This window comes from Petaurus breviceps, unplaced genomic scaffold, assembly GCF_028583685.1.
Source record: "Petaurus breviceps papuanus isolate PSGF00001 unplaced genomic scaffold, PetGlider_PUasm1.0 186, whole genome shotgun sequence".
In the NCBI taxonomy this organism is placed as follows: Eukaryota; Metazoa; Chordata; class Mammalia; order Diprotodontia; family Petauridae; genus Petaurus; species Petaurus breviceps.
Window position 1 is genome coordinate 48,773,033 of NW_027185798.1, and position 26,183 is coordinate 48,799,215.

The 26,183-nt window shown below is 37.8% G+C and overlaps 1 protein-coding gene across 1 annotated transcript in view; it reads left to right on the forward strand.

The window, feature by feature from the left end:
• Positions 1–1,207: 1,207 nt before the first annotated feature.
• LOC138162255 (mitochondrial adenyl nucleotide antiporter SLC25A24-like) overlaps positions 1,208–26,183 on the forward strand; it is an 87,598-nt gene continuing 62,622 nt past the window's right edge. The window contains exons 1-2 of the mRNA XM_069089284.1: positions 1,208–1,217; positions 21,330–21,445. Of these exons, the coding sequence (XP_068945385.1) occupies positions 1,208–1,217; positions 21,330–21,445 (126 nt within the window). The remainder of the gene's footprint in view (positions 1,218–21,329; positions 21,446–26,183) is intronic.

The window sequence follows — 26,183 nt, forward strand, 5'->3', positions numbered from 1 at the left end:
ACCAGGCTGGAGGGAGAGGAAGGGAACTGTGTGCACATGTGCATTTTTAAGATTAATCTGCATTATTAACATTTTCTCAACTCTGGACAGTCATAAAAACAATACATTGAGCCTTGATTTGTAGCTATTTTACAAACCTCTTGCAGCTGACTCCAGCACATCCCAGCTTTCATCTATAAAAAAACAACAACACATCTTTCCATTAGGAGCAAATATAAGTTTCTAGAATCAGTTTCCAGGGTTTAAGTTCTTTTAAAACACAGAACATTCAACCAGATAATTAGAGCCTATAGGTATTTGGTCTATCTTTTGAACTCTTTATCTTGGGGGTGAATTGCAGTCCATTTTCTCAGACAACTCCTTGACTTAGGGTTAGAATTTCCATAATTTTCCATTAACCCCTCATGAGTGTTAGAAATAATCATTTTACTAAGAATTCTACCTGGCCATGAATGAATTTAGAAAAAAAAAGATTTTTATTTCATATCATTTCTGATGGGTGACTTGACCTTTAATCCTTTGTGTAAAAGGGTCACTTAGTAGGCACAAGCCCCTCTCAATTATAAACTCTTTTATAACCACCTAGATTCGAATTTCCCCCCTTGTTCTTCACTGGCTAGATGCAGCTTCCTGAATTGCCCACTTCATGTTCTCTTACTTGATATGTTCCCCTTCATACAGCTTGTTAAGCATATGTACAAGCTTCTGACCTTTTACCTGATCAGAAGCCTGATTCTGCTAGGTCATAGCTCTCATTAGAACCATTTACCTTTGACTTAACATCCTGTTTTCACTCAAGGTGGGGAGTGGTTTTAATCCTATGGAAACAGAATGCCTTTTTTTGTTTCCCACATGAGGATCCTGTGACCTCAAAAATCATTTCATCAGTGAGAAGATGGAGGCGTGATATGCTGGAAGACTCCACAAGGGTTGTATTGAGACTAAGGTATTAAAGATTTTCTGCTAAATCCAAGATCCACAGAGTTTCTGATGCAAATAAATGGGTGTGACACAGCAGTACATTGAGGAGAAGGAATATAACCAGCCTGGAAATATAGGTTGGAATCAGATTGTAAAGGGCTTTAAGTGCCAAACAGAAGAGTGTGTATTTTATCCTAGAGCCAATAGGGAGCCATTTGAGCTGTTTGAACAGGGTCAGACCTATGTTTCAGAGATAACAACTGGGCAAGATGGATTGGAGGAGGCGATGGATGTTGGTAGGTCATCTAGAAAGCCTATGTAGGAGTCTAGGCAAGAGGTGATGAGGCCCTGAATTTGGGTTGTTATGTGAATAGAGAGAAGGGTATAAGTGATGTTGTGGAGGCAAAATCAATAAGACTTGACAACTGAGTGACTAGATATTGGAGGGAGTAGGAGTGAAGAGTCAAGGGTGGCTTTGGAATTGTGAACTTTGGTGACAATGAACAGTAGTTGGCTTGACAGAAGTAGGGATAAGTTGGCAGGAGGAAGATAATGAATTTGGATTTTGGAAGGTTTCACTTTGCCAATTCATGACAGATTAACTCAGGTTAAGATCTCCAAGGACTTGCTTGTGCTCATAAGGCAATATCCTTAATGGCCACAACTGAAGATAGCAATTCACCCAGCTTCCTTCCAGTCCACCCAAAGGCAGTTCAGTGCCCAGTGTAGGAGAGCTTAGATGGCTGAGAAGGTATCAGGTCAGCCTACTTCTACTGCTAGGACCCTTAGCACAGCCAGAGAGCAGCCTTATTTATAGACTGGACTTCTTATTGCATGGAAAATGAGTTCACAACAGAGTTCCCATTTGTTGAGGTCAACCAATTTCTGTAGTCCTTCTATGGCCCTCCTGTCCCTCAACCTAAAAAAAAAAAATTCCCCAACCATTGGATGATAACAGTAATTGAAATTATAGATAACTTTGATTTGTGACCCAGGAGACCAAGCCCCTGTAGGTCTGAGTGGGAAAGAATTGGTCATCTGGAAGATCACCTTCTCATCCAATGGCTATTGAAATTTGATGACAGACTTTGCATAATACAGCCACCTAGTGAGCATCCAGTAAGATTACTTTCTTATCTTTATAATGCAAGAGGTATTATCCAGGACAAAAATATCTGGGCCTAGCTATTCAAGCCCACCTCAGGACCTCAAGACAAATCTCCTGTTTGAGTACCAGGCACAGGACGGACTCTGCCCAGAGGAGTGGGAGAACTTAGCTATTAAGGTAATCATGCTCTTTTGCTGGCTTCTCATTCCTGGGGGCACCAGTTTTAACGAGCTAGCTCTGCTTAGTGACCACATCTTAGGCTCAGGCTCTGCACATGTTTCTGAAAATAAATCAAGGGAACATGCAGCTTCCCCCTTTTCCTGCTAGTGAATGGCACCATTTATCAAGAAGATGAATTGGAAGTTATGGCTCTGTAGACTGCAGCGTACCATCTGGGACAAGCAGCAGGAACAAGATGCTTTTACCCAGGCACATTTGTCCACATTTCAAGCTGGCACAGTTCTTGCAAATGCAGGATGATGAGTCTCTGATATGTTCCTACATCTCCAAATATGTTTGTCATTCCCCCTTCTATCTGCCACAGCAGATTGCTCATTCATGTGGCCTTGTTTAAAATCCTCTCTACCGGCATTTAGGCCTTTGGGTATACATGTACAATAATAATAAAAGTAATAATAATAACATTAATAAAAATAAAGTAGTGCTTTAAGGTTTGCAGAATTCTTAACAATTATTATCTCATTTGAATCTCACAATAGCCCCGTTGTTCTCGAAGAAGACCAATATCATCACACCCATGATGTCCTGAATTTGCATGTAAACTGAATTTGGGTCAGCTTCACTCTCTCCTCCAGACTCATCAAAGTCCAGTGGCAAAGCACAGGTCAAGACAGCTAGTGATGGCCAAGGATGCAGTGGATGACTTTGGTCTTTCTAAATTAAGGTCTTTCTCAGGGCTCAGTTTGTCTGAGGCCACACCCATCCAATAACTAAGGACTAGGTAAGAATTGAGACAGAAGATGTACCAATTTATAGATACAATCATTATCCTCAGTTTACATATGATAAAACCGAGGCAGGCAGAGGTTAAATGATTTGCCAAAAGTCACACTTGCTACAACTAAGGAAAAGGATGTGAATAGCATATGGCAGCAGTATAAGGATGCTGCCTTCTGCAGAGAGTATGTAAGACAAGCTGTCACTCACTGATCCCTTGTGCTTTTCCCACCCCCTTTTGTGTATCCATTCAGAACCTACAGGGACTACATGTTCTGGGAAACTCCCTCTGGATGGGCCCTGAAAAAATCTTACAGAACTCATCCTTACTAACAGAGTGATCATCCTAGCAGGAAATTAGATGTTCCCAGCATTTGATCAAGCCAGACCTAGCCATTCGCTGTGATGATCATTTTAGTACTAGAAAACTTATGGGCTTTATCCTTGATAGCAGTATTAGTCATGGGTACAACAGAGAACAATTTAGTCTTAACAGTTTGCTAGTACCAGGACTAGAGTCAGGAGTCATGCAGATTGCATATATTCTGAGGGAAACTGGGACAAAGGGAAGGTTGTTTTGACATTCTCTGGAAAAGGAAGGAAAATTTTCCTTATGGTTGCGAATTCAAGTACAAACCAATTCTGTGTGTTTTGTCAGGTCAAATAAAATCTGTCTTATTTTAAATGTCACAAAAGCCCAAGTATTTTCAGGGAAGCTGAGGACTTATTTAGAACAGCAAAAATCCCCGAAATAAATTCTATTCCCAGGGTGTATTTGGATGGGATATAAACTAGAGAGATTTTATGAGACTCTTACCACCAATTATATGCAGGTCCACTGTTTCTGGGGCCCACTTGATACACCATTGACAAATATTTTTCTTTAATTAATGTAATATAACTGTAATGAATACTGAAAGAATATGGTAGAGGATGGATGATTAAAAGAGAAACAAGAAAGAAAAAGTAACAATATGATACCTAGCAAATGTAAATTTGCATTGTCTTTCCTCTCTGGTTTTAAATTATGAATATTTTTTGTTCAAAATACTTTGGTATACCTTAGGGGTCCATAACTAAATATTTTAATGATGCCAGTGGAAAAAAAGATTCACTTAAATGTTCAAATATAAGAAATAGTGCCACGATTATTTGTCCCAAAGGCATTCTTTGGCCAGCATCCTGAAGTTCTAACACCCTCTACTGAGCTGTTAGACATATTACATTACAGCCACATTTTCAAAAACTGGCTTCTTTGTCTTCAAACTGAAAAATAGGCCCTTTGTATACTAAAGGCATAAATTCTGCTTCTGACAATAATCACTTCTCCATTTATTTTAATTCCATTTAGCAAACACTTACTAAGCAAATGTGAGCAAAGCACTGAGCTATTCACTGAGGATAGAATGCTGAAAAATAATATTCTGTCCTCAATAGCCTAAAATTCTTACCCACAAGGAATTTACAATATAATTTAAGAAATCATTGTGAATATGCCAGCAGATGAATAAGAATTCAATGAAATATCCACCCGTGTTTTGTGATTATGTAATCAGGTAGAGCAAAAAGGCACTAGAGAAATAAGGTATTTGTCAGAAAGATATGTCACAAAAATGTGAATTTCAGAGGTTAGGGACTAGGTCTATGATTTCACTGGTATAGGGAACTCAAAGGGCAGCTAGGTGGCAAAGTATAGATAAGAGTGTTGGGCCTGGAGGCAAGAAGACCTGAGTTCAAATCTGACCTCAGACACTTATTAGCTGTGTGACCCTGGGCAAGTCACTCAACCCTGTTTGTCTTAGTTTCCTCACTTGTAAAAGGAGCTGTAGAAGGGAATGGCAAACCACTTTAGTATCTTTGTTACAAAGAATCAGACACCACTTAAAAGACTGAACAACAACAAAAAGGAAATTCCACACTGAGAAGGAAACTCTCTATCAAGGCAGGTCAGCACCTTCTCTGCCACTTTTAGTTTCATTGAGAGGTTAAGTGCCTTCCCCAGGGTCACATAGCCATTATGTGTCAAAGGCAGGACTTGAATCCAGGTTTTCCTCCTCCTTCTTCCCCACCCCTCACCTAGGGTGGCTCTCCAGACATTATGCCATGCTGCCTCTCTTAGGTCAAATATCCCTCAAGATGAAAAAGATGCATTTGAAATTCATCTATGCCTTTTTTTTTCCCTTTAAAATAAGTGCCAAAGTATTTACTGTACAATGCAATCTTAGTATAAGGCAGCAACCAGCTTTGGAGACAGAGACTGAGGTTTAAATCGTAGCATGGAAATTGACTAGCGATGTCACTTTTCCAAAAGTTATTTTTATCTTTCAGAGCCTCAGTTTTCTTATCTGTAAAATGGAAACAGTCATCCTTACACTAACAACCTCATGTGGGTAGTTGTGAAGAAAGTAGTTTGATAAGGGATCCATGATTTCACCAACAGAACCATCCCCTGGTGCAGATGACAATGCTTCCAAAGAGATTCTGCCCAATCCATTAGATAGAATCGATCAATTCCAACTGATCTTTTGACATTTGGTAGGGGAGTGAGGAATTATATAATACAGTGAAGAATTATAGATAATATATGAATATTATATATAATCATATATTATGTAATATATAATGATATAAATAAATATTATAAATCTATTTTGTTTATATACATTATAAAATACCAATGAGGAACTCAGACTTGTCCAGATGATGGCTTTTAACTCTCACTACATGAAAGTTGATCCGCCACCCGCAATAATCATATAGTCCCTAAGATAATATCTCTTCTGTCACTCCTTGTGTGAAAGTCATCACTGTTAACATTCTGCAACCTACTCACACCTACCACATATTTCTCCCCTATTGACAAATCTTTCTGGGACTGGGAATAGTAGTGACATAAGTCACTTTTTGTTTGCTCTTTAAATCTCGTTTCCCATCAGACCCGATTTGTGCAAATTGTCTTGAAGTTTCAATAAGATGAAAGGAGGTATTTAAATGATACTGGAGGGAGAGAGATAGAGCTGGAAGCTTTGCCCTGAATTTCTGTCATCACCAGAAAAACTGTTCTCCCCTTATGCTTGTAAGTCTCATCATGCTGTACCGAGATAGTGTCTCATGATAAACATCACCAGTGTCATTTTTGCTATGCCCCTGGATTGGCATAAGAAAATAAGTTAGGGGTGGCTAGGAGGTGCTGTGAATAGAGCACCAGCCCTGGAGTCAGGAGGACCTGAGTTCAAATATGGCCTCAGACACTTAACACAAAAACTAGCTGTGTGACCTTGGGCAAGCCACTTAACCCCAATTGCCCTCCAAAAAAAAAAAGCAAAAAAAAAAAAAAGCAAATAAGTTAAATAAACCTTGTTTTTGTTCAGTTGTTTCTGACTCTTTATACTGTCCATAGGATTGTCTTGATAAGGATATTGGAACGGTTTGCCATTTCCTTCTCCAGTGCATCAAGGCAAACAAAAATTACGTGACTTGTCAGGGTCACACAGTTAATATTTGAGGCTAGATTTGAACTCAGGTCTTCCTGACTTGAGGCTCAGCATTCTATATACTGAACCACCTAGCTCCCTCCTAAATCAACATAACATAGTTCTGATAAAATGCATGGGTAAATGGTATGGATAAAATAGCTACAACTACTCATGTCTTCAAGTTGTGATTATTTGAAATATTTCATGTTAGTAAATTTATCACTTAATCTTCATATAGCCACTTAAAGGTATAGCATGAGCATAATTAGAACTAAGTAGAATACAAATAACTCTTTCCTAATACTCTTTTAAATTCTAAAACCGGTTTTAACTCCATAAAAGCAAAAGATTTGACTACTTTCACGGCCCCTTTGAATGGTGAAATAAATACGTGAACTGACAATCATGAGCATTTTTTTCCTAGAGGCATGATGATTATGAATCTTGGGTATTGTTCCTTTTAATGTTGATACAATCAAGCTCATGCTTTATGATGTTGTCGTATTTTCAATTTCCATCAAAATGAATCCAAAATCTCCATTGAGCCAATCTGAATCTCTTCCCACAGCAAGGGAAAGTTTAACTTTCACATCCTGTAGTTATCTTCAAATCCCAGAAAGAGTTGGCAACAGCTTTTAAACTAAATATAATGGAGTTAATTAATATAACTGCACTTGAGGCTGACTGTTTGAATATGCTAGCCTGAGTACAACTCATTTTCAAAAAATGCTTTATCATAACGAACTCTTTTTAAGATCTTATCCAGACGGAGGCCCCAAATGATGTTGCATAGTTCTTTTTAAAGTAAAACCATCTGTTTCTCTCAGAAAAATGAAACTGAATGAAGCATTTAGGATCTAAAGAGTTATGCATGTAAGAGGAGCTTTGGTGGAAAAAGTCTGGCTTTACGTGAAAGAGGCTTGGTCCCAAGTCATCTTCCCCATTAATTTCTGAATTTTCACCATTAACTATATATTTGTATTAACAAGGCAGATAATCTTTGACTGGTGGTGATCTTTTTAGAATAGAAATACCCTCATGATGAATAACTAACTGCACTTTGTTTTTAACAATAACAGCTATGTAATATGAAATGAGTTTATTGTAATAGCTTCTTGACAGGGCAAATGAAAAGTATTAAGTGGAGTTTTGGGTATGTGGAAGGAGCAAGGGAAACAGAAAGAAGCAGTCGGGAGCCCCTCCAAACAGGGACAGACCATTTCATCATTTTGCCTAGAGCTGACTTTACTCCCTTGAGCTCTTGAGAAAAGACATGTAAAAATCTAACAAAATTTTTAAAATCTTCTAACTTGATAGTCACTTATAAGTGAACATTGCTTTAGTTTATTCTCTGGAGTGTTATTTACTTTACCTTGGATGTTCCTAGATTGCTAGATGGTATTTCCACTAGGGAGATAGTGGGAATAAATATAATTTAGGGTAACTAATTCCAGTTTGTTTTAAGCCTTGATTTTGTGACTAACTAGTTGTTATATAAACTGTTTTTCTGCAATAAGATAAGCACTTGAGTCATACAGTTTGACAGGAAGGTGTGTGTGTGTCCCATATCTGGTAAATGTCTGATAAATATATGCTAATGACACCAGGAAACTAAAGTTCTGATTGATTGTTTCCTATCATCATGAACTTCAGAAATCGATCAATAGTCAGAACTTAGATGTAAATTGTAAATGTCCTTAGCCAGAGTCAGAAAAACCCACTGGAGGTCCCAGCCTTCAGCCTGCTCTTGGATGGCTACTAGGCCAGACTCCTGTGTTCCCTGTACTTGGAAATTGGAGCATCTACATTTAGTCAAGAACAATGCTGATTGAGGGATACTTGCTACAGTGCCATCTAGGAAGGAGACATGTGACCTCTGGCTAGGGAAGGGAACCTTGATGTGAGCATCCATGAGACATGCTCATCAGGACTTTTAGAAATCAAGTTGGCAATTTTGTTCCTAGAGGGGTTCATGTCTGTGTTGTTGAAAAGATAAATGCACGCTCCAGATTAATAAAGTTTGATTTCATGTATTGGTGAATTGAAGTCTGAATTAGTGTTTTTTGTCACATCTTAGAATTGAAGTCTGAATTAGTGTTTTTTGTCACATCTTAGTACAAGTTCCACCTCAGGCACTTACTTAGCTGTGAGACTCTGGGCAAGTCACTTGACCTCTCTCACCCTCTGTTTCCTTGTTGTTATGAGGACAAATGAGATCAATCAGCAAACATTTATGAAGCCCCTACTATGAAATCTTAAAGAATAATATAAATGCTAGTTTTAATAATAATAGTAATAATAATAATAATAATGGTAGTTATTATTCTCATGTGATTGATGAATCATTCATTGCTTTTCTTTTTAAAAAGCATTATTTTTTGTTGATATCTTTTGTTCTTATACTTTTTTTGAGGGCAATTGGGGTTAAGTGACTTGCCCAAGGTCATGTGGCTAGTTTTTGTGTTAAGTGTCTGAGGGCATATTTGAACTCAGGTCCTCCTGATTCCAAGGCCAGTGCTCTATTCACAGTGCCACCTAGCCACCCCTGTTCTTATACCTTCATTTCCAAATTTATCCCTTCCTACCCAGTGATCCATCCTTTGTAAGAAGGAGTAAAAAAGGAAAGTCCTGGGGGTGGGGTGGGGTTTGCAGTTTAACAAAACTAACACATCAGCTGAGTCTGATAGCATACATTTGCTTAAACATTCATAGTATTTCACCTCCTCAAAGAAGGGAAGGAATAATATTTTCTCATCTCTTCTTCAAGACCAACTATGGTCACTGTAATTACACAGTGATCAGTTTATTTTTTATTTTTTTGGGTTTTTTTTTGTATTTACATTGTTGTAGCCATTGTTATATTACCTGGTTCTGCTTACTTTCTTAAGCTTCAGTTTATATAAGTCTTCCCATACTTCTTTGAAATTTTTATACTTACTATGTCTTAGCAGAGTAATAATATATGACCATAATTTATTTTTTGTGTCTTTCTTTTCTTTTCCTCCCCAATTACATGTAAAAGCAATTTCCAACATTCACTTTAAAAAATTTTGAGTTCCAATTTCTCTTTCTTCCCCTGTCTTCTCCCTGAGACAGCAATTTGATACAGGTTTTACATATGCAATCATACAAAATATATTTCCATATTAGTCATGTTGTGAAACAAAACAGACCAAAAAAGCCCCCCATAAAAATAAAGTAAAAAATAGTATGTTTTGATCTGCATTCAGTCTTTATCAATTCTTTCTCTGGAGATATATAGCATTTTTCTTCATAGGTCCTTTGGAATTACCTTACATCTTTGTACTGCTGGGAATAGCTAAGTCATTCATAGTTGATCATTGTACAATATCATTATTACTATGTGAAATGTTTTCCTGGTTCTGCTCACTTCACTTTTCATCAGTTCATGTAAGTCTTCACAGATTTTTCTGAAAGCATCCTGTCTGTCATTTCTCATAACACAAGAGTATTCCATGATAATCATATACCACAACTTGTTCAGTCAATTCCCAATTGATGGACATCCTCTTGATTTTCAATTCTTTGCCACCACAAAAAAGCTGCTATAAATATACATGCATGTGTATATATACATATACACACACACACACACACACACACATATATATATATATATATATATATATATATTACATATAGGTTCTTTTCCTTTTCCTTTGATCTATTTTGGGTACAGACCTAGTAATGATATTGCTGGGTCAAAGGGTATGTACAAAATTGTAACCCTTTAGGCATAGTTCCAAACTGCTCTCCAGAATGATTGGATCAGTTCACAACTCTACCAGCAATGTATTTTCCCACATCTTCTCCCACATTTATCATTTTCCTTTTCCACTGCATTATCTAATCTGATAGGTGTGAGGTAATATACTACAATTTGTTTGGCCTCTAATTGTTTTAAATGATTGTTGTCCTGGGACAACAGGGAATTCAAATTTCAAATTAATTGATGTAGCCTTTTTAAATGTGCTGTCTTTCTTTACCAGGGCAATGCTACTGATTATCTGTCAGTATGATAGGGACCTTATCCTTTGACTCAGCAATACCACTACTAGGTCTATATTCCAAAGAGATCAAAGAAAAAGGAAAACGACTTATCTGTACAAAAATAATTATAGCAGCACTTTTTGTGTTGGTAAAGAAATGCTATAAGAAATGATAAGCAGGACAGTTTCAGAAAACCTGGAATGACCTGTGTGAACTCATGCAGAGTGAAGTGAGAAAAACCAGGAGATCATTATATACAGGAACAGCAATATTATAAGGTTGATCAACTGTGAAAGATTTTGTTATTCTGATCAAGACAATGATCTAAGACAATTCCAAAGAACCGAAAATGAAAAATGCTATCCACTTACAAAGAAAAATGAACTCAGCACAGATTGAAGCATATTTTTTAAAAAAGAAACTTTATTTTTATTGTTTGTGTTTTCTTTTGCAACATGGTTAATATAGAAATATATTTTGCATGACTTCACATGTATAATTGATATAAAATTGCTAGCCTTCTCAAGGAGTGGGGAGAGGTGGGAGAGAGGGAGAGAATTTGAACTTCAAAATTTTAAAAAATGATTGTTAAAAAGTATTTTCCATGTAATTGGGAAATATCTAATGAAATAATAATAATTTTAAAAATATGATATGCACCTTTAGCTATTTATAGTGGTAGATTTACATTGCATAATCCAAATATGCCACCTGGTCCCCCCTTTTAACTCAAATATCAGAGATATGGCTGGACTATAGAATAAAATTTTTCTCTTTGAAGTCTTTCATTTTCCTCTCTAACCACGTAAATTCTCAAGATTAAAAAAAAGTATTCAATCAGATTAAAAAGCAAAAGGAGAGTTATTGTTAATAGATTTTCCAGCTGAAAGGGAGGTCAAAAGTAATTTAATACAACTTTTTCATTTTACAGTTAAGGAAATTGAGACCCAGAGAAATTAAGTAGTAAGCAGTATACCTAAGGTTTGAACTGAGTCCTCTGATTAAACCTAGAGTTCTTTCTACTCCACCATAGGGAGCTGTGAACTCCATACTGTGATTATTTTAATTAATTCCTCTAAGTACACAATGCCCACAGCCAGAACTAAGAAGAGCTTTGAAGGACAGAAAGAAGCAATTCATTAAAATTGGAAGGCTGTTTCAGAGAGGCAATAGCATCAAATTAGGCTAAAAGATGCTGTTGAAAGTAATATGAGCAGATAAATTGGGTTGCAAAATGGTTTCCCTGTACTGATGGGGAGCAGGTAGAGACACTAATGAAAGGGGTCATAGAGATAGGATTATTTATTTACTTAGTGATGATGTTAATAATTTTCTGATGAAGTAATTATTGATTTCTCCTTTTAAGTAATTATTTTTAGATGAATAAATAACAATAAAGCATCCAACTTATACTGTTGAGTTTGAACTTTCTTCATTGGCTTTTGTCCACATTTAATATGTGCAGTTTCTTGTTGTTGATGAAATATAATATAGTGGAATCCTGGAAGATTAATTCTTTAATTAACTGATAATTAAAGCTTTGCAAAACTTTCATTAGTAGGGTTTTATATTCATTTATAAACTTGAACCATAGCATACTTTCACTGAGAGGTTTGAATATTTTCCCTGAAGTCTCAAGTCAGTTTCTGAAAGAGAACTCTAGTTCCTGAAAAATTGTGTAACTCACATTTTTGTAAATTGAGTCATATTTAAGACTGAACTGAAACAAAGGGAGGTCAACATTAAAATGATCCCGTTCCTTATCCTGGAATTGGCCCAATAAGGAACTGAATCCTCCTTATTGGGAATAAATCCAGTCCTTCAGATGCTGTCCCCTGGGGGACAAAACTGTAGTGGCCCAGCCCTAGTTATCTGGTGAACCAGAATTGAAGTTGAAGTTGTCTGACTCGGTCTGAGTTTTTAAAGTTTCAGTCGTTTCACTGAGATGGTTTGTGTGCCCTCTCTTCCAACCCCACCCACTCTCACATCACAACTCTAATGTTTCTACATGGCCATGGATGGCACCTGTCCAGAATCTCCTAACTCTACCATCCCGCAGTGAGCTATGAGCTAGTTCAGTGTATAGAGGACAGTAAGAAAGGGAGGTCAGCCTTGGTGGGGAAGGAGCCCTGCTGATAGAACGCTGAGTGTGAGTCAGGGCAAGTGTGGAAGGTCACAGAGGTGATCAAATAAGGGATTGAAGTTAAGTCATTCTGACTCTAATGGAGCAAACTGATTAATGTACACTAGAAGTCTGAGGGAGTGAAGGGAAGGAGAGGCATAGTTGGCGTTATTGATAGCATCCTTAGTGTCTTTGCCCGGACTCTCCTTTGCCATGATGTAGAGGAGTGTTCATGGGTGCTTGTCTGAGCTGGAATTTGCGGTTTGGGAGCTCTTGGTATTAGATGTAGTATACCAGTATACAGCCAGTTCATAATAGCTGAGATTAGATTTAAGCTTCTGCTTTTTATTTGAATTGTGTTCTCTGTTCTTGCTTTTATTTCCTGTGCGTGCCTGAGCAATTCAACAACATAGCTGTATGGAGGAGAGAGACACAAGGTTCTGCTTTTGGATCAGTCCAACATTTTTATCAATAGTTCAGATGAAATAAGGAAAGTATATTTATCAGATGTGAGGAGAGTCGTATCTGCCTGGCACATAAATGGGCAAGTGATAAATGCTTATTGAATTAAATTGATGATTGAATCAAGCTTTAAAGGAATTCTGACACGCTGAAACATTGCATCAAAACTAACAAGATGAAATTTCATTGGAACAAATAAAAAGTTCTGCATTTAGGTTCCAAAATCAATTGCACAGTGCTGGAGAGACTTGTCTAAGTAGAAGTAGTTCATATAAAAGGCATCAATGCAATTCAATAAATATATATTTATTATTTATCTGTGGGTCTTAATTGACCACAAACCTTATAAGACCAACAGTGGAACTATGGTTGCCAAAAACTAATGCAATCTTAGGCTGTATTAATAGACCAGGAATCGGGATTAAATTCAATTGGCTACTACGAAGGTCCTTGTTCCAATTTCAACTCTTATACTAACTAGGTCATGACATTGAGTAAATCTTTTTACCTCTGTTGAAGAAAGGGTTGAACTCAATAACCTAAAAATCCCCTTTCAGCTCTAAAATTCTATGGAGTTTGGTATTTAGTTCATGAAAGTAGTAATCCCACTGTATAAGGTTATAGATTAAAGCTGGAAAGAAATTTAGAGATTATCTGATATAACCTTCTCATTTTACACTTGAGAAAACTTATTCCCAGAGAGATTTTGCAACTTGTGTAAGGTCACACAGGTGATCAAATAAGGGAGTGAAATCAGGTCATTCTGACTCTAAACCCAGTGCTCCTCTCTCTCTCCACCACAGTGCCTCACTTAAAGTTGGTTGGTCAGACCATGTCTGGAACACTGTGATTGATTATTTTGTTTATTTGTTTTTTGGAGGGCATTTGGGGTTAAGTGACTTGCCCAAGGTCACGTGGCTAGTTTTTGTGTTAAGTGTCTGAGGTAGAATTTGAACTCAGGTCCTCCTGACTCCAGGGCCGGTGCTCTATGTGATTGATTATTAAATTTTTCTTAAACTAAATTTTGTTGATGACTTTTGCTTTTTCAACCTGTATGTCCCCTCACTGCATTGTTACTTTGTACAAATCAAAACAATTAAGCAAAAACATCTAATATAGTGACTACCTATGATGATGTGTCTAATATTCTGCCCTGGTAATTCTTGGTTTCTCTAATGTGAAAGGAGAAGGCCATCTGTTCTCCAGGACTTTCAATGATTCTTTTTTTTTTTTTAGTTACTCAGAATTCAACTTCCTTTTAGTGACCTTTAAAAAATTTACATTATTGTAGTCTTTGCGTACATTGCTGTCTTTTTCCAGTTTATTTCACTATGGGACAATTCATACCATCTCCACCCATGTTTCTCTAAATTTCTCATGTTTATTTCTCATTGCACAATAATGGTTTGTTTCATTTACATACCGGTTTTTCCAGTCATTTCCCAAATGTTCGACATCTATTCTCCCTGCCCACCCCTCCCCCCACCTCCACTTTGCTACCACAAAGAATGCTGCTTTGAATACTTTGGTATATACTGGACCTTTGTTTTTGTCTCTGAATTCCTTAACCCTTACATTCAGTAATGAGTTGCTGGCTCAAAGGCTATGGACAGTTTAGACATTTTTCTTGAATAATTTCCATTTGAAATCTAGTGTTGTGGGACAAGTTCCCAGGTTCACCAACAGTCCTCCACATTATGACTGGGTAGTCTCATTAGGGCATCTATGTGCTGGTTTTTCCACAGCCCCTCCAGCAATGACATTCCCATCTTCTGCCATTTTGCCAGAGGACATGGTGTGAGGTAACACTTCCAAGCTGTTGTTGATTTGAATTGATCCTACTCTTGGTGATTTGGATTTGATGTGGCTGTTGGATAGTTTGCAATTTTTCTTTTGGAGAGTGAGCTGATCATTTCAACTAAGACAGAAATTAGATGCAACTAAGTAGCATTACGGGTAGGCAGCTAGGTGGTCCAGTAGATACAGCTTTGGTCAAGTTGTAAAGAAGGATTATGACCAATGGAGTGAACAGTGAGAAAGAAGGAACGAAACAAAACAAAACACAAAAGAGAGGGAGCAAGTAGTTTGCTTCAATCTGTGTTCAGACTCCATAGTTCTTTCTCTGGATGTGGGTATCCCTTTCCATCATGAGTCTTTTGGAGTTGTCTCATAACCTTGCATGGCTGAGAGGAGCCCAGTCTATCCAAGTCAGTCGTCACAGATACATGTGTCTATAATTGTGTGCAAAGTTCTCCTGGTTCTGCTCTCCTCACTCAGCATCAGTTTATATAGGTCTCTCCAGGTTATTATGAAGTCCGTCTGCTCCTTGTTTCTTTTTTTTTTTAATTCAATTTTTAATTTATTAATTTGTTTTTTTCCTTTTAGTTTACAGGATTCAATTCCACAATTCCTTGAATTTCACATTTTGTCCCCCTCCTTCCCCTCCCCCCCATGGCGTCTTATAATCAAGTATAGGATCTGTAAATACTTTCACATTATACAATGGTCAGGTTATAAGGATGGATTGTACCAGCTGGAATGAAAAATGGTAAAGAGGACATAAAATCAAATAAGAGAACGAAAAAGATCAGGTATTTTGCTTCCACCTGGATATAAATTTAGTTCTTTCTAGTTCTTTCTCTGGATGCACATTTTTCTCTCCGTCATGGGTCTTTTGGGATTGACTTATACCCCTGCATTGTTGAGAAGAGTCCAGTCTATCAAAGTTGGTCATCACACATACGTTGTGTCTGTAATTGTGTACAAATTCCTCCTGGTTCTACTCTTCTCACTCAGCATCAGTTCTTTTAAGCCTCTCCAGGTAAATATGAAGACCGCCTGCTCCCCGTTTCTTATAGCGCAATAATATTCCATAACATGCATATACCACAACTTGTTCAGCCATTCCCCAATTGATGGACACCCCCTTAATTTCCAATTTTTTGCCACAACAAAAAGAGCTGCTATAAACATTTTTGTACATATGGGTCTTTCTCCCATTTCTATGATCTCTTTGGGATATAACCCTAGGAGTGGTATTGCTGGATCAAAGGTTATGAAAGTATTTATAGCCCTTTGGGCATAGTTCCAGATTGCTCTCCAGAAAGGCTGGATCAGTTCACAGCTCCACCAACAATGCATTAGTTTTCCAGTTTGCCCACATTCTCTCCAGCATTTGTCATTTTCCTGTTTTGTCATCTTAGCCAATCTGACTGGTGAGATGTGGTACCTCAGAGTTGTTTTGATTTGCATTTCTCTAATCAATAGTGAATTAGAGCATTTCTTCATGTGCTTATAGATAGCTTTAATTTCTTTCTCTGAAAACTGCCTGTTCATATCCTTTGACCATTTATCAATTGGGGAATGACTTGTATTCTTATAAATTTGACTCAGTTCTCTGTATATTTTAGAGATGAGTCCTTTGTCAGAGACATAGGTTGTAAAGATTCTTTCCCAATTTCCCACCTCTCTCCTAATCTTGGTTACATTGGCTTTATTTGTACAGAAACTTTTCAATTTCATGTAGTCAAAATTATCCATTTTACATTTTATAATGTTCTCTAATTCCTGTTTTGTCATAAAGTCATTCCCTCTCCACAAGTCTGATAGGTAAACTATTCCTTGTTTTAGCAGACTGCTTACAGTATCAACCTTTATACCTAGATCATGAACCCATTTAGACTTGATTTTGGTATATGGTGTTAGATAATGGTCTATGTCTAGTTTCTGCCATACTATATTCCAGTTTTCCCAGCAGTTTTTGTCAAATAGTGAGTTCTTATCCCAAAAACCAGGGTCTGGGGGTTTATCAAATAATACATTAATGTAGTCGTTGACTTCTGAATCTCGTGTGCCTAATCTATTCCATTGATCCACTCCTCTATTCCTAAGCCAGTACCAAGTAGTTTTGATGACTGCTGCTTTATAGTACAGATTGAAATCTGGTAAAGCTAGTCCACCTTCCCTAGCATTTTTTTTCATTAATTCCCTTGATATTCTGGACCGTTTATTCTTCCAGATGAATTTTGTTACTATTTTTTCTAACTCTATAAAGTAGTTTTTTGGTAAATTAATTGGTATGGCACTAAATATATAATTTAATTTAGGTAAAATTGTCATTTTTATTATATTAGCTCGACCCAGCCATGAGCAATTGATATTTTTCCAATTAGTTAGATCTGACTTTATTTGTGTGAAAAGTGTTTTGTAGTTATGATCATACAGGTCCTGGGTTTGTTTTGGCAGGTAGATTCCCAAATATTTTATAATGTCTACAGTAACTTTAAATGGGATTTCTCTTTCTACTTCTTGCTGTTGAGTTTCATTGGAAATATATAGGAATGCCGAGGATTTATGTGGGTTTATTTTATATCCTGCAACTTTGCCAAATTTATTTATTGTCTCAAGCAGTTTTTTACTTGATTCTCTAGGATTCTCTAAGTATATCATCATATCATCTGCGAAGAGTGATAGCTTGGTCTCTTCTTTGCCTAACTTGATTCCTTTGATTTCTTTTTCTTCTCTAATTGCTACTGCTAACATTTCTAGTACCAGATTGAATAAGAGGGGTGATAGTGGACACCCTTGTTTCACCCCTGATCTTATGGGAAATGCTTCCAGCTTCTCCCCATTGCATATAATACTTGCTGATGGCTTTAAATAGATGCTACCTATTATTTTAAGGAAGGCTCCATTTATTCCTATACTTTCTAATGTTTTTAATAGGAATGGGTGTTGTATTTTGTCAAAAGCCTTTTCTGCATCTATTGAGATGATCATGTGGTTTCTGCTAGTTTTATTGTTGATATGCTCAATTATACTGATGGTTTTCCTAATATTAAACCATCCTTGCATTCCTGGAATAAATCCTACCTGATCAAAGTGTATTATTCTTGAGATAAGTTGCTGTAGTCTTTTGGCTAGTATTTTATTTAGAATTTTTGCATCTATATTCATGAAGGAGATTGGTCTATAATTTTCTTTCTCTGTTTTATCTCTTCCTGATTTAGGTATCAGTACCATATTTGTGTCATAAAAAGAATTTGGTAGGACTCCTTCTTCACTAATTTTCCCAAATAATTTGTAGAGTATTGGAATCAATTGTTCTTTAAATGTTTGATAGAATTCACTAGTGAATCCATCTGGCCCTGGAGATTTTTTCCTAGGGAGGTGACTGATGGCTTGTTCAATTTCTTTTTCTGAGATGGGATTATTTAAGTAATTTACTTCCTCTTCAGTTAATCTAGGCAACTTGTATGTTTCTAAATATTCATCCATTTCCCTAAGATTGTCAAATTTATGTGCATACAATTGGGAAAAATAATTCCTAATTATTGTTTTGATTTCCTCTTCATTGGAGGTAGATTCACCCTTTTCATTTTTGATACTCATAATTTGGTTTTCTTCTTTCTTTTTTTTTTATCATATTGACTAAGGGTCTATCAATTTTGTTGGTTTTTTCATAAAACCAGCTCTTGGTTTTATTTATTAGTTCAATAGTTTTCTTAATTTCGATTTTATTAATCTCTTCTTTAGTCTTCAATATTTCTAGTTTAGTATTTAATTGGGGATTTTGAATTTGTTCTTTTTCTAGATTTTTTAATTGCATGCCCAATTCGTTGAGCTCCCTTTTCTCTAATTTAATCACGTATGCACTCAGGGATATAAAACTTCCCTTAAGAACTGCCTTTAATGCATCCCACAGATTTTGGTATGTTGTCTCATTATTATCATTCTCTTGAATGAAATTACTGATTGTTTCTATAATTTCTTGTTTGACTCACTCATTCTTTAGGATCAAATTGTTTAATTTCCAGTTAGTTTTTAGTCTGTCTTTCCCTGGCCCTTTATTGCATATAATTTTTATTGCATCATGATCTGAGAATGATGCGTTTAATATTTCTGCCTTACTGCATAGAATTGTGAGGTTTTTATGCCCTAGAACATGGTCAATTTTTGAATATGTGCCATGAACTGCTGAGAAGAAAGTATATTCCTTTTTATCCCCATTCAGTTTTCTCCAGAGATCTATCATACCTATCCTCTCTAAAATCCTGTTCACCTCCTTAACTTCTTTCTTGTTTATTTTAAGGTTGGATTTATCAAGTTCAGATAGGGGGAGATTAAGGTCTCCCACTAGTATAGTTTTGCTATCTATTTCTTCCTCTAATTCCTTTACCTTCACCTCTAGGAATTTGGATGCTACACCACTTGGTGCATATATGTTAAGTAGTGATATTGCTTCATTCTCGATGGTGCCTTTTAACAGGATATAGTTTCCTTCCTTATCTCTTTTAATTAGATCAATTTTTGCATTTGCTTTATCTGAGGTAAGGATTGCTACCCCTGCTTTTTTTACTTTAGCTGAGGCATGATATATTTTACTCCAACCTTTTACCTTTACCTTGTGTGTATCCCTCTGTTTCAAATGTGTTTCTTGTAAACAGCATATTGTAGGATTATGATTTCTAATCCATTCTGCTATCCATCTCTGTTTTATAGGAGAGTTCATTCCATTCACATTTACAGTTATGATTGTTATCTGTTTCTTTCCCCTCATCCTATTCCTGCCCCTGTTAATGTTCGTATTTTCCCTCCCTTCTCCCTTCCCTCCCTTAATAGTTTTCCTTTTGACCACCGCCTCCCTCAGTGTTCCCTTTTCGGCCCCCCTCCCTTTTCCTCCCCTTTTCCCCTTACTACTTCCCTCCCTACAAATCACTCCCACCCCCCTTTTGTAACCCTTTCCCCCTCCTACTGCCTGTAGGATATTGTTATACTTAATGAGGTATGCTATTTTTCCTTCGCATCAAGAATGACAGGAACAGATCTCATGCAAAGCTCCTCTCCCTCCCCTCTTTCCCTCTAAAATGATGTGTGTTCTCCTTGTTTACCTTTCTAAGTCACTGTTGCTTCTCGTAATTGGAGGTTGAATTTTCCATTGAGTTCTGGCTTTTTTATCAAGAAGGTCTGGAACTCTGTTATATCATTGAATGACCATCTCTTTGCCTGGAAGAATATACTCAGTCTCACTGGGTATGTGATCCTTGGTTGTAATCCGAGCTGTTTTGCCTTCCTGAAAATTGTATTCCACTGCCTCCGATCTTTCAGTGTGGAGACTGACAAATCCTGTGCAATCCTCACTGTGGACCCTCGATATTTAAATTGTTTCTTTCTGGCCGCTTGAAGTATTTTCTCTTTTATCTGGTAGTTCTGGAGTTTGGCCACAACATTTTGAGGATTTTTCAGTTTGGGATCTCTTACAGCAGGTGTCCGGTGGATTCTGTCGATTTCTATTTTCCCCTCAGGTTCTAGTATCTCAGGGCAGTTTTCCTTAACGAGCTCTTGGAGAATGTTGTCCAGGCTCATTTTTTTATCATAATTTTCTGGTAGGCCTATGATTCTCAGATTATCTCTCCTGGATCTGTTTTCCAGGTCAGTTATTTTTTCTTTGAGGTATTTTACCTCTTTTTCTAATTTTTCATTTTTGTTGTTTTGCTTGGCTAATTCTTGGTTCCTCATAGAGTTATTTGTTTCCATTTGTTTAATTCTGGTTTTTAGCAAATCATTTTCCTTGGTTAATTTTTGAAGCTCCTTTTCCATATCATACACTTTTCTTTTTAGAGAGATGTTTTCCTCATTATAATGTTTTTCGAATTCTGCTATTTTCGTTTTGAGAGAATTATTCATTTTGTCTTCTATCTCTCTCATTTTGCTTTCAAAGTTCCTTTTGATCTCATCTAGGAGAGCCTTCTGTGCTTGGGATCCATTCCCTGTTGAAGTCTCAGCTGTGGGTGTGGAGTCCACAGTGTCTCCCTCTGAGGTTGGTTCCTCCCTCTGAGGATAGTAGGACTCTAGAGTCTTTGTCTTTGTAGTCTGCTTTCTACCCATTTTGAGGCAGTGTCCTAGCCACGCCCTTCCTCTAGGATCCCAAGCCTTTACTGTAGAGGGTTTGGCCCTGGGGCAAGAGTTACTATATTTTCAGGGTCAGAGGCGGGGTTTGGAGCAAGTGGGGTTCACTCTGCCATCCTTGTCTTTGGAGGTCCTGAAAGGGGCTTTAAAAAAAAAAAAAGATTTCTGGGCTATGAAGTGGTAGCCCCAGGAGTGTTTGCTGTCCAGTATAGGGGCCCCTGTATTTGCTTCTTACCTTGGTCTTTCCAGTCCCAGCCCTTTGGTGATAGGCCTGGTAGTGGACCTTGTGGTTGGTGGGAAGACTTGCCCTCCGAGTTGACCAGGCCCCTTCCAGGCCTGCATCCGCCACGCCTTCCCCGCACAGGCCGCTGCGCCTTCCCGGCCTGCACCCGCCGCGCTGCCGCAGCCGCACCTTCCTGCGCAGGCCACCGCACCATCGCCCGCTATTATTCCTTATTAGAACTTGTCCTTCGCATCTATGTATTGATAAATCTGGAAATGGCCACAGCTGCTGCTGATCTGGAGCCCCTCTGGCTGGCGGCTGGTCAGGCCCACCCTGGGGCTAAAGCCTCCGCGTGGGGCTGGGCTCAGCTCCCAGAGCGTTGCGCTGGCCGATTCCTGCCGGCCTGCCGGGCTGTTCTCAGCGGGAGGTTAGCTTCTCTGTGTCATTTTGTGGGTTCTGCAGCTCCAAAGTTTGTTTAGAGTCCCCTTTTTACGTGGATTGGGGAAGGTGGAAGCTGGAGCCGCGGGAGTGTCGTGCTTCTACTCCGCCATCTTGGCTCCGCCCCGCCCTGCTCCTCGTTTCTTATAGCACAATAGTATTCCTTTACATTCATATACCACAACTTGTTTAGCTATTGCCCAATTGATGGGCATCCCCTTGATTTCCAGTTCTTTGCCACCACAAAAAGAGCTGCTATAAATATTTTTGTACATATGGATCCTTTTCCTACTTGTATGATCTCTTTGGGATACAGCCCTAGAAGTCGTATTGCTGGGTCAAAGGGTGTATACTTTTTTATAACACTTTGGGCATAGTTCCAGATTGCTCTCCAGAATGGCTGGATCAGTTCACATTTAGTAGACATCTTAATGGACAGCAAAGTGGCTCAGTAGAGTACTAGTCATGGATTCAGGTAGACCAGAGTTCAAATGTGGTCTCAGACACTGTGTGACCCTGGGCAAGTCACTTAACCCTGTTTGCCTCATTTTCCTCATCTGTAAAATGAGCTGGAGGAAGAATGGCCAACCACTGCAGTATCTTTACCAAGAAAACCCCAAAAGGGGCCACAAAGAGTCGCACATGACTGAAAAAGACAATTCAACAACAGACATCTTAAAACTCAACATGTTCCAAACAGGACTCACTATCTTTCCTCCTAAGCTTTCCCCACTCCCAAACTTCTCTATTACTCATGTCATCTTTGATGCCTCACTATCTCTCACCTCCCCATATCCAATCTGTTGGCAAGACCTGTTGATTTCACTTTTATAACATCTCTCCACCATATCACTTTCTCTCCTCTGACACTGTCTCTACTCTAGTACAGGTCCTCATCACTTCACACCTGGACTATTGCAATAGCCTGCCTCAAGTCTCTGTCCACTTAGTTGTCAAAGTGATTTTCCTAAATCATAGGTCTGACTATATTATTGCCCCCACCCCAGCCCATCCACTCCACACCAAACTCCAGTGGCTTCCTATCATGTCCAGAATCAAATAAAAAGTCCTGTGTTTGGGCTTTCAAAGCCCTTAATAACCTGCCCCTCTCCCCAGCTTTTCTAGTCTTATTCCTTACACCTCTCTCTTCCATGAACTTTTTGGTGCAATGGCATTGGCCTTCTTGCTGTTCCTTGTATAAGAAAGATACTCTATAATATGACTCCTGAGCTTTTTCTTTTAAAATTTTTTTAAAACACGTTTTTATTTATATTTTAGGTTTCTTACATCACCATAGTATCCCATATATACCTTCCCTTCCCCCTCTTATAAAACTATCCCCTATGACAAATAATATTTTTTGAGAGGAAAAAAAAGTCAGCACAACTGATCAACATGTTGAAAAAGTTGGAAAATGTTCAATGTGTAACACCTGTGAACCTCTCACTTCTACAGAGGGGTAGGTCAGGGATACCTTATATCTCTTCATTTGAGTCCCATTTGACCTTTATAATTTTGTTGCGTTTAGTTTTGATTTTTTGGTATGTTCTTTTCATTTACATTGTATTTTCTGGGTATATTGTTTTCTTGGTTCGCTTACTTCACCCTGCATCAGGTCATATAAATCTTTCCGTACTTCTCTGTATCCATCACACTCATTATTTCTTATAGCACAGTAATATTTCAGATATTCATGTACCATGATTGTTTAGCCATTCTCCAATTGATGAACATCTATTTTGATTCCAATTCTTAGCTACAAATACTTTGGAGTATATGTGACCTTTTCTCTTATCATCAATGGCATCCTTGAAGATTTAAGTCCAGTAGTGGAGTTTCTGGTTCAAAGTTTATGGACATTTTAGTCACCTTATTTGCATAATTCCAAAATTCTTTCCAAAATGGTAGTGTCATTTCATAGCTTCACCAACAATGTTATTAGTGTGCCCATTTTCCCATAACCCCTCCAACATTGGTTATTTCCATTTTTTGGTCATTTTTGTCAATTTTCAGGGTATGAGGATTGTTTTGATTTTCATTTCCTTTATTATTAGTGATTTGAAGCATTTTTTCATGTGAATATTTGGAAATTCTTTGCAAATTATTCATATTCTTTGACCATTTACATATGGGGGAATGACTATATATATATATGATACTAAATCCTTATCAGAAAAATTGGGTACAAAGATTTTTCCCCCCATTCTACCAATTCCCTTCTTATCCTAGATGTATTAATGTTATCTTTTTAATTGCCATAGGCCAGAGATGACTTTGAGGAATCCAGTCCTTCTTGGGCCCTGAATCTGACTCAGCTGTATTGAAGTTCCAATACTTAGAATATATGCATGTCATAGAATGTACTTTATGCATTGGATATGCTGCTAACTTCATCACTGAAAGTGTTCAAAGGCTGAATAAGCATCTATCAGAGATGCTACAGAACAGAAATTCTTAACCTAGGGTTTGTGAGCTTGTTTAAAAAAAATATTTTGATGACTATATTTCAATGTAATTGATTTTCTTTGTAATATTATGTATTTTATTTTATGCTATTAAAAACATAGTTCTTGGGGTAGCTAGGTGGTGTAGTGAATAGAGCACCAGCCCTGGAGTCAGGAGGACCTGAGTTCAAATCCCACGTTAGACACTTAACACTTACTAGTCGTGTGACCTTGGGCAAGTCACTTAACCCCAATTGCCCTGTCTTCCCCCCTATAAAAAAAAAAGCATAGTTCTGAGCTCTCTAGGCTTCACCATATGGTCAAAGAAGTCTACCACACAGGAAAATGTTAAAACCTCTGGTATAGAAGGTGTTAGATAGAAAGTGAGATTAAATTAGCCTCAGAGTCCCTTGTAATCTCATAGTAATCCTAATGTTCAACAATAGCAAAATATGAGGTAAAACTTTAGTCACATATTGAAACAGTGAGGGGCAGTGAAGAAACTCCCTTGGGAGACTTCTATAGATGAACTCTTAAGAGCCTTCCCCAAAAGATCCTTCCCCTTTTTCTTTTCTCTCTCCTAATGTTGCTAATCCACCCTAGATCCTAGAGAAAAATGTTAATGGTCTACTGACTCTGAACTTGGAGTGACCAAGTCATTAATTTTTAGAAATATCTTGGAGTTGAAAAAGAACCTAGGGTCCATTTAGTCAAACATTTAAGTGATTAGAGAGGCAAGAGTGTTGTAAAGAAGTATGGTTTCAGATTAGGAAATCTGATCTCTATTCTCAGTTCTGGCACCAATTATATGACTATGGGCAAACCATTTAAACATTTTTGTGCCTCAGTTTCCTCTTTGGTGAATTTGGGGTAATGATATTTGCTTTACAGGGTTGTTGTGAGGAAAGTGCTTTACAAACTGTAAAGTGCCTTACAAATGTGAGTTATCGTCATTATCATCATTATTATTAATGTTAAGAATCCTTTCTACAACATTTCCAGCAAGTGTTCAATGAGCCTTTGTTTGAGAATTAGAATTGCCTTCCTCTGAGGCATCCCATTCCATTTTTTGGAAAGCTCTAACTGTTAAGACATTTATCTTTACATCAAGCATAAATATGTCTTTTGGCAGCATCTACTTGTGTCTCTTAGTTCTGCCTTCGGAGGTCACCCAGAGTAAAACCTTCTTCTGCATGAGTACCCTTGAAGATAGCTATCAACTTCTCCCTAAGTCTTCTTTTCTCCAGGCTAATATCTATAAGCTATGGATTTGTTGCAGTCTAGGCGTTCTGGGAAGCCCAAAATTCAAGGGCAAAAGATGTGGGTACCACCTCGAAAGAATTTGATTCAAACCTTCTTTCAGACAGAGACAAGGTTTATTAAAACACTAGTTGAAGTGGATGAGATTTTAAGAATCCCCATTATTGGCCAGATTTTAAGAATCTGAGCACCTTAACAGAGGCAAGATGGACCTTTTATACAGAAAGACTGTGGGAAGATCTGGCTGTGATCTAGGAGTGGCCAAGTAGTCTGGGATGACTGGGAGGTAACAGAAGGGATCTAGATGGAATTGAGGACTGGTGGTCTCCTAGACTGGTGGGGCCAGGTGTAGACAACGAGGGCCACAATGTAAGGGCCGTTGAAAGGATTATTAACTGGGAAGGGCCAGGTGCCCCAGGTAACCACCAGGGACCTGGGCATGTGGGAAAGTTCAAGTGAAGTTCAGGGAGGGGGTGGTTCCCAGGGCCTATACCCTGTCAGACTGGTTGAAGACACTTTGCAGGTTGACAGCCCCTAGATTTTTTTCTGATCAATCACTGTCTCTCTATCCCTTCTCTAGCTAGTGTTTGTGAAGATAACTTTTTTGAACCCAAGTGTAAGATATTTATAATTATCCCTATGAAATTCATCTTGTTAGATTTGGTCCAACTTTCTAATATGCCATGGATAGTTTTTGGATCCAGACTGGGTCATCTATTTTGTTATCTGACCCTTTCTGCTTTGTGTCTTCTGCCAGTCTGATAAAGTTGCTAACTATTTCTTTATTTGAGTTCCTGAAAATTATTCAAAAGTATGGAGCAAAGAACAAATGCTCTGAGGCACTCCACTAGAG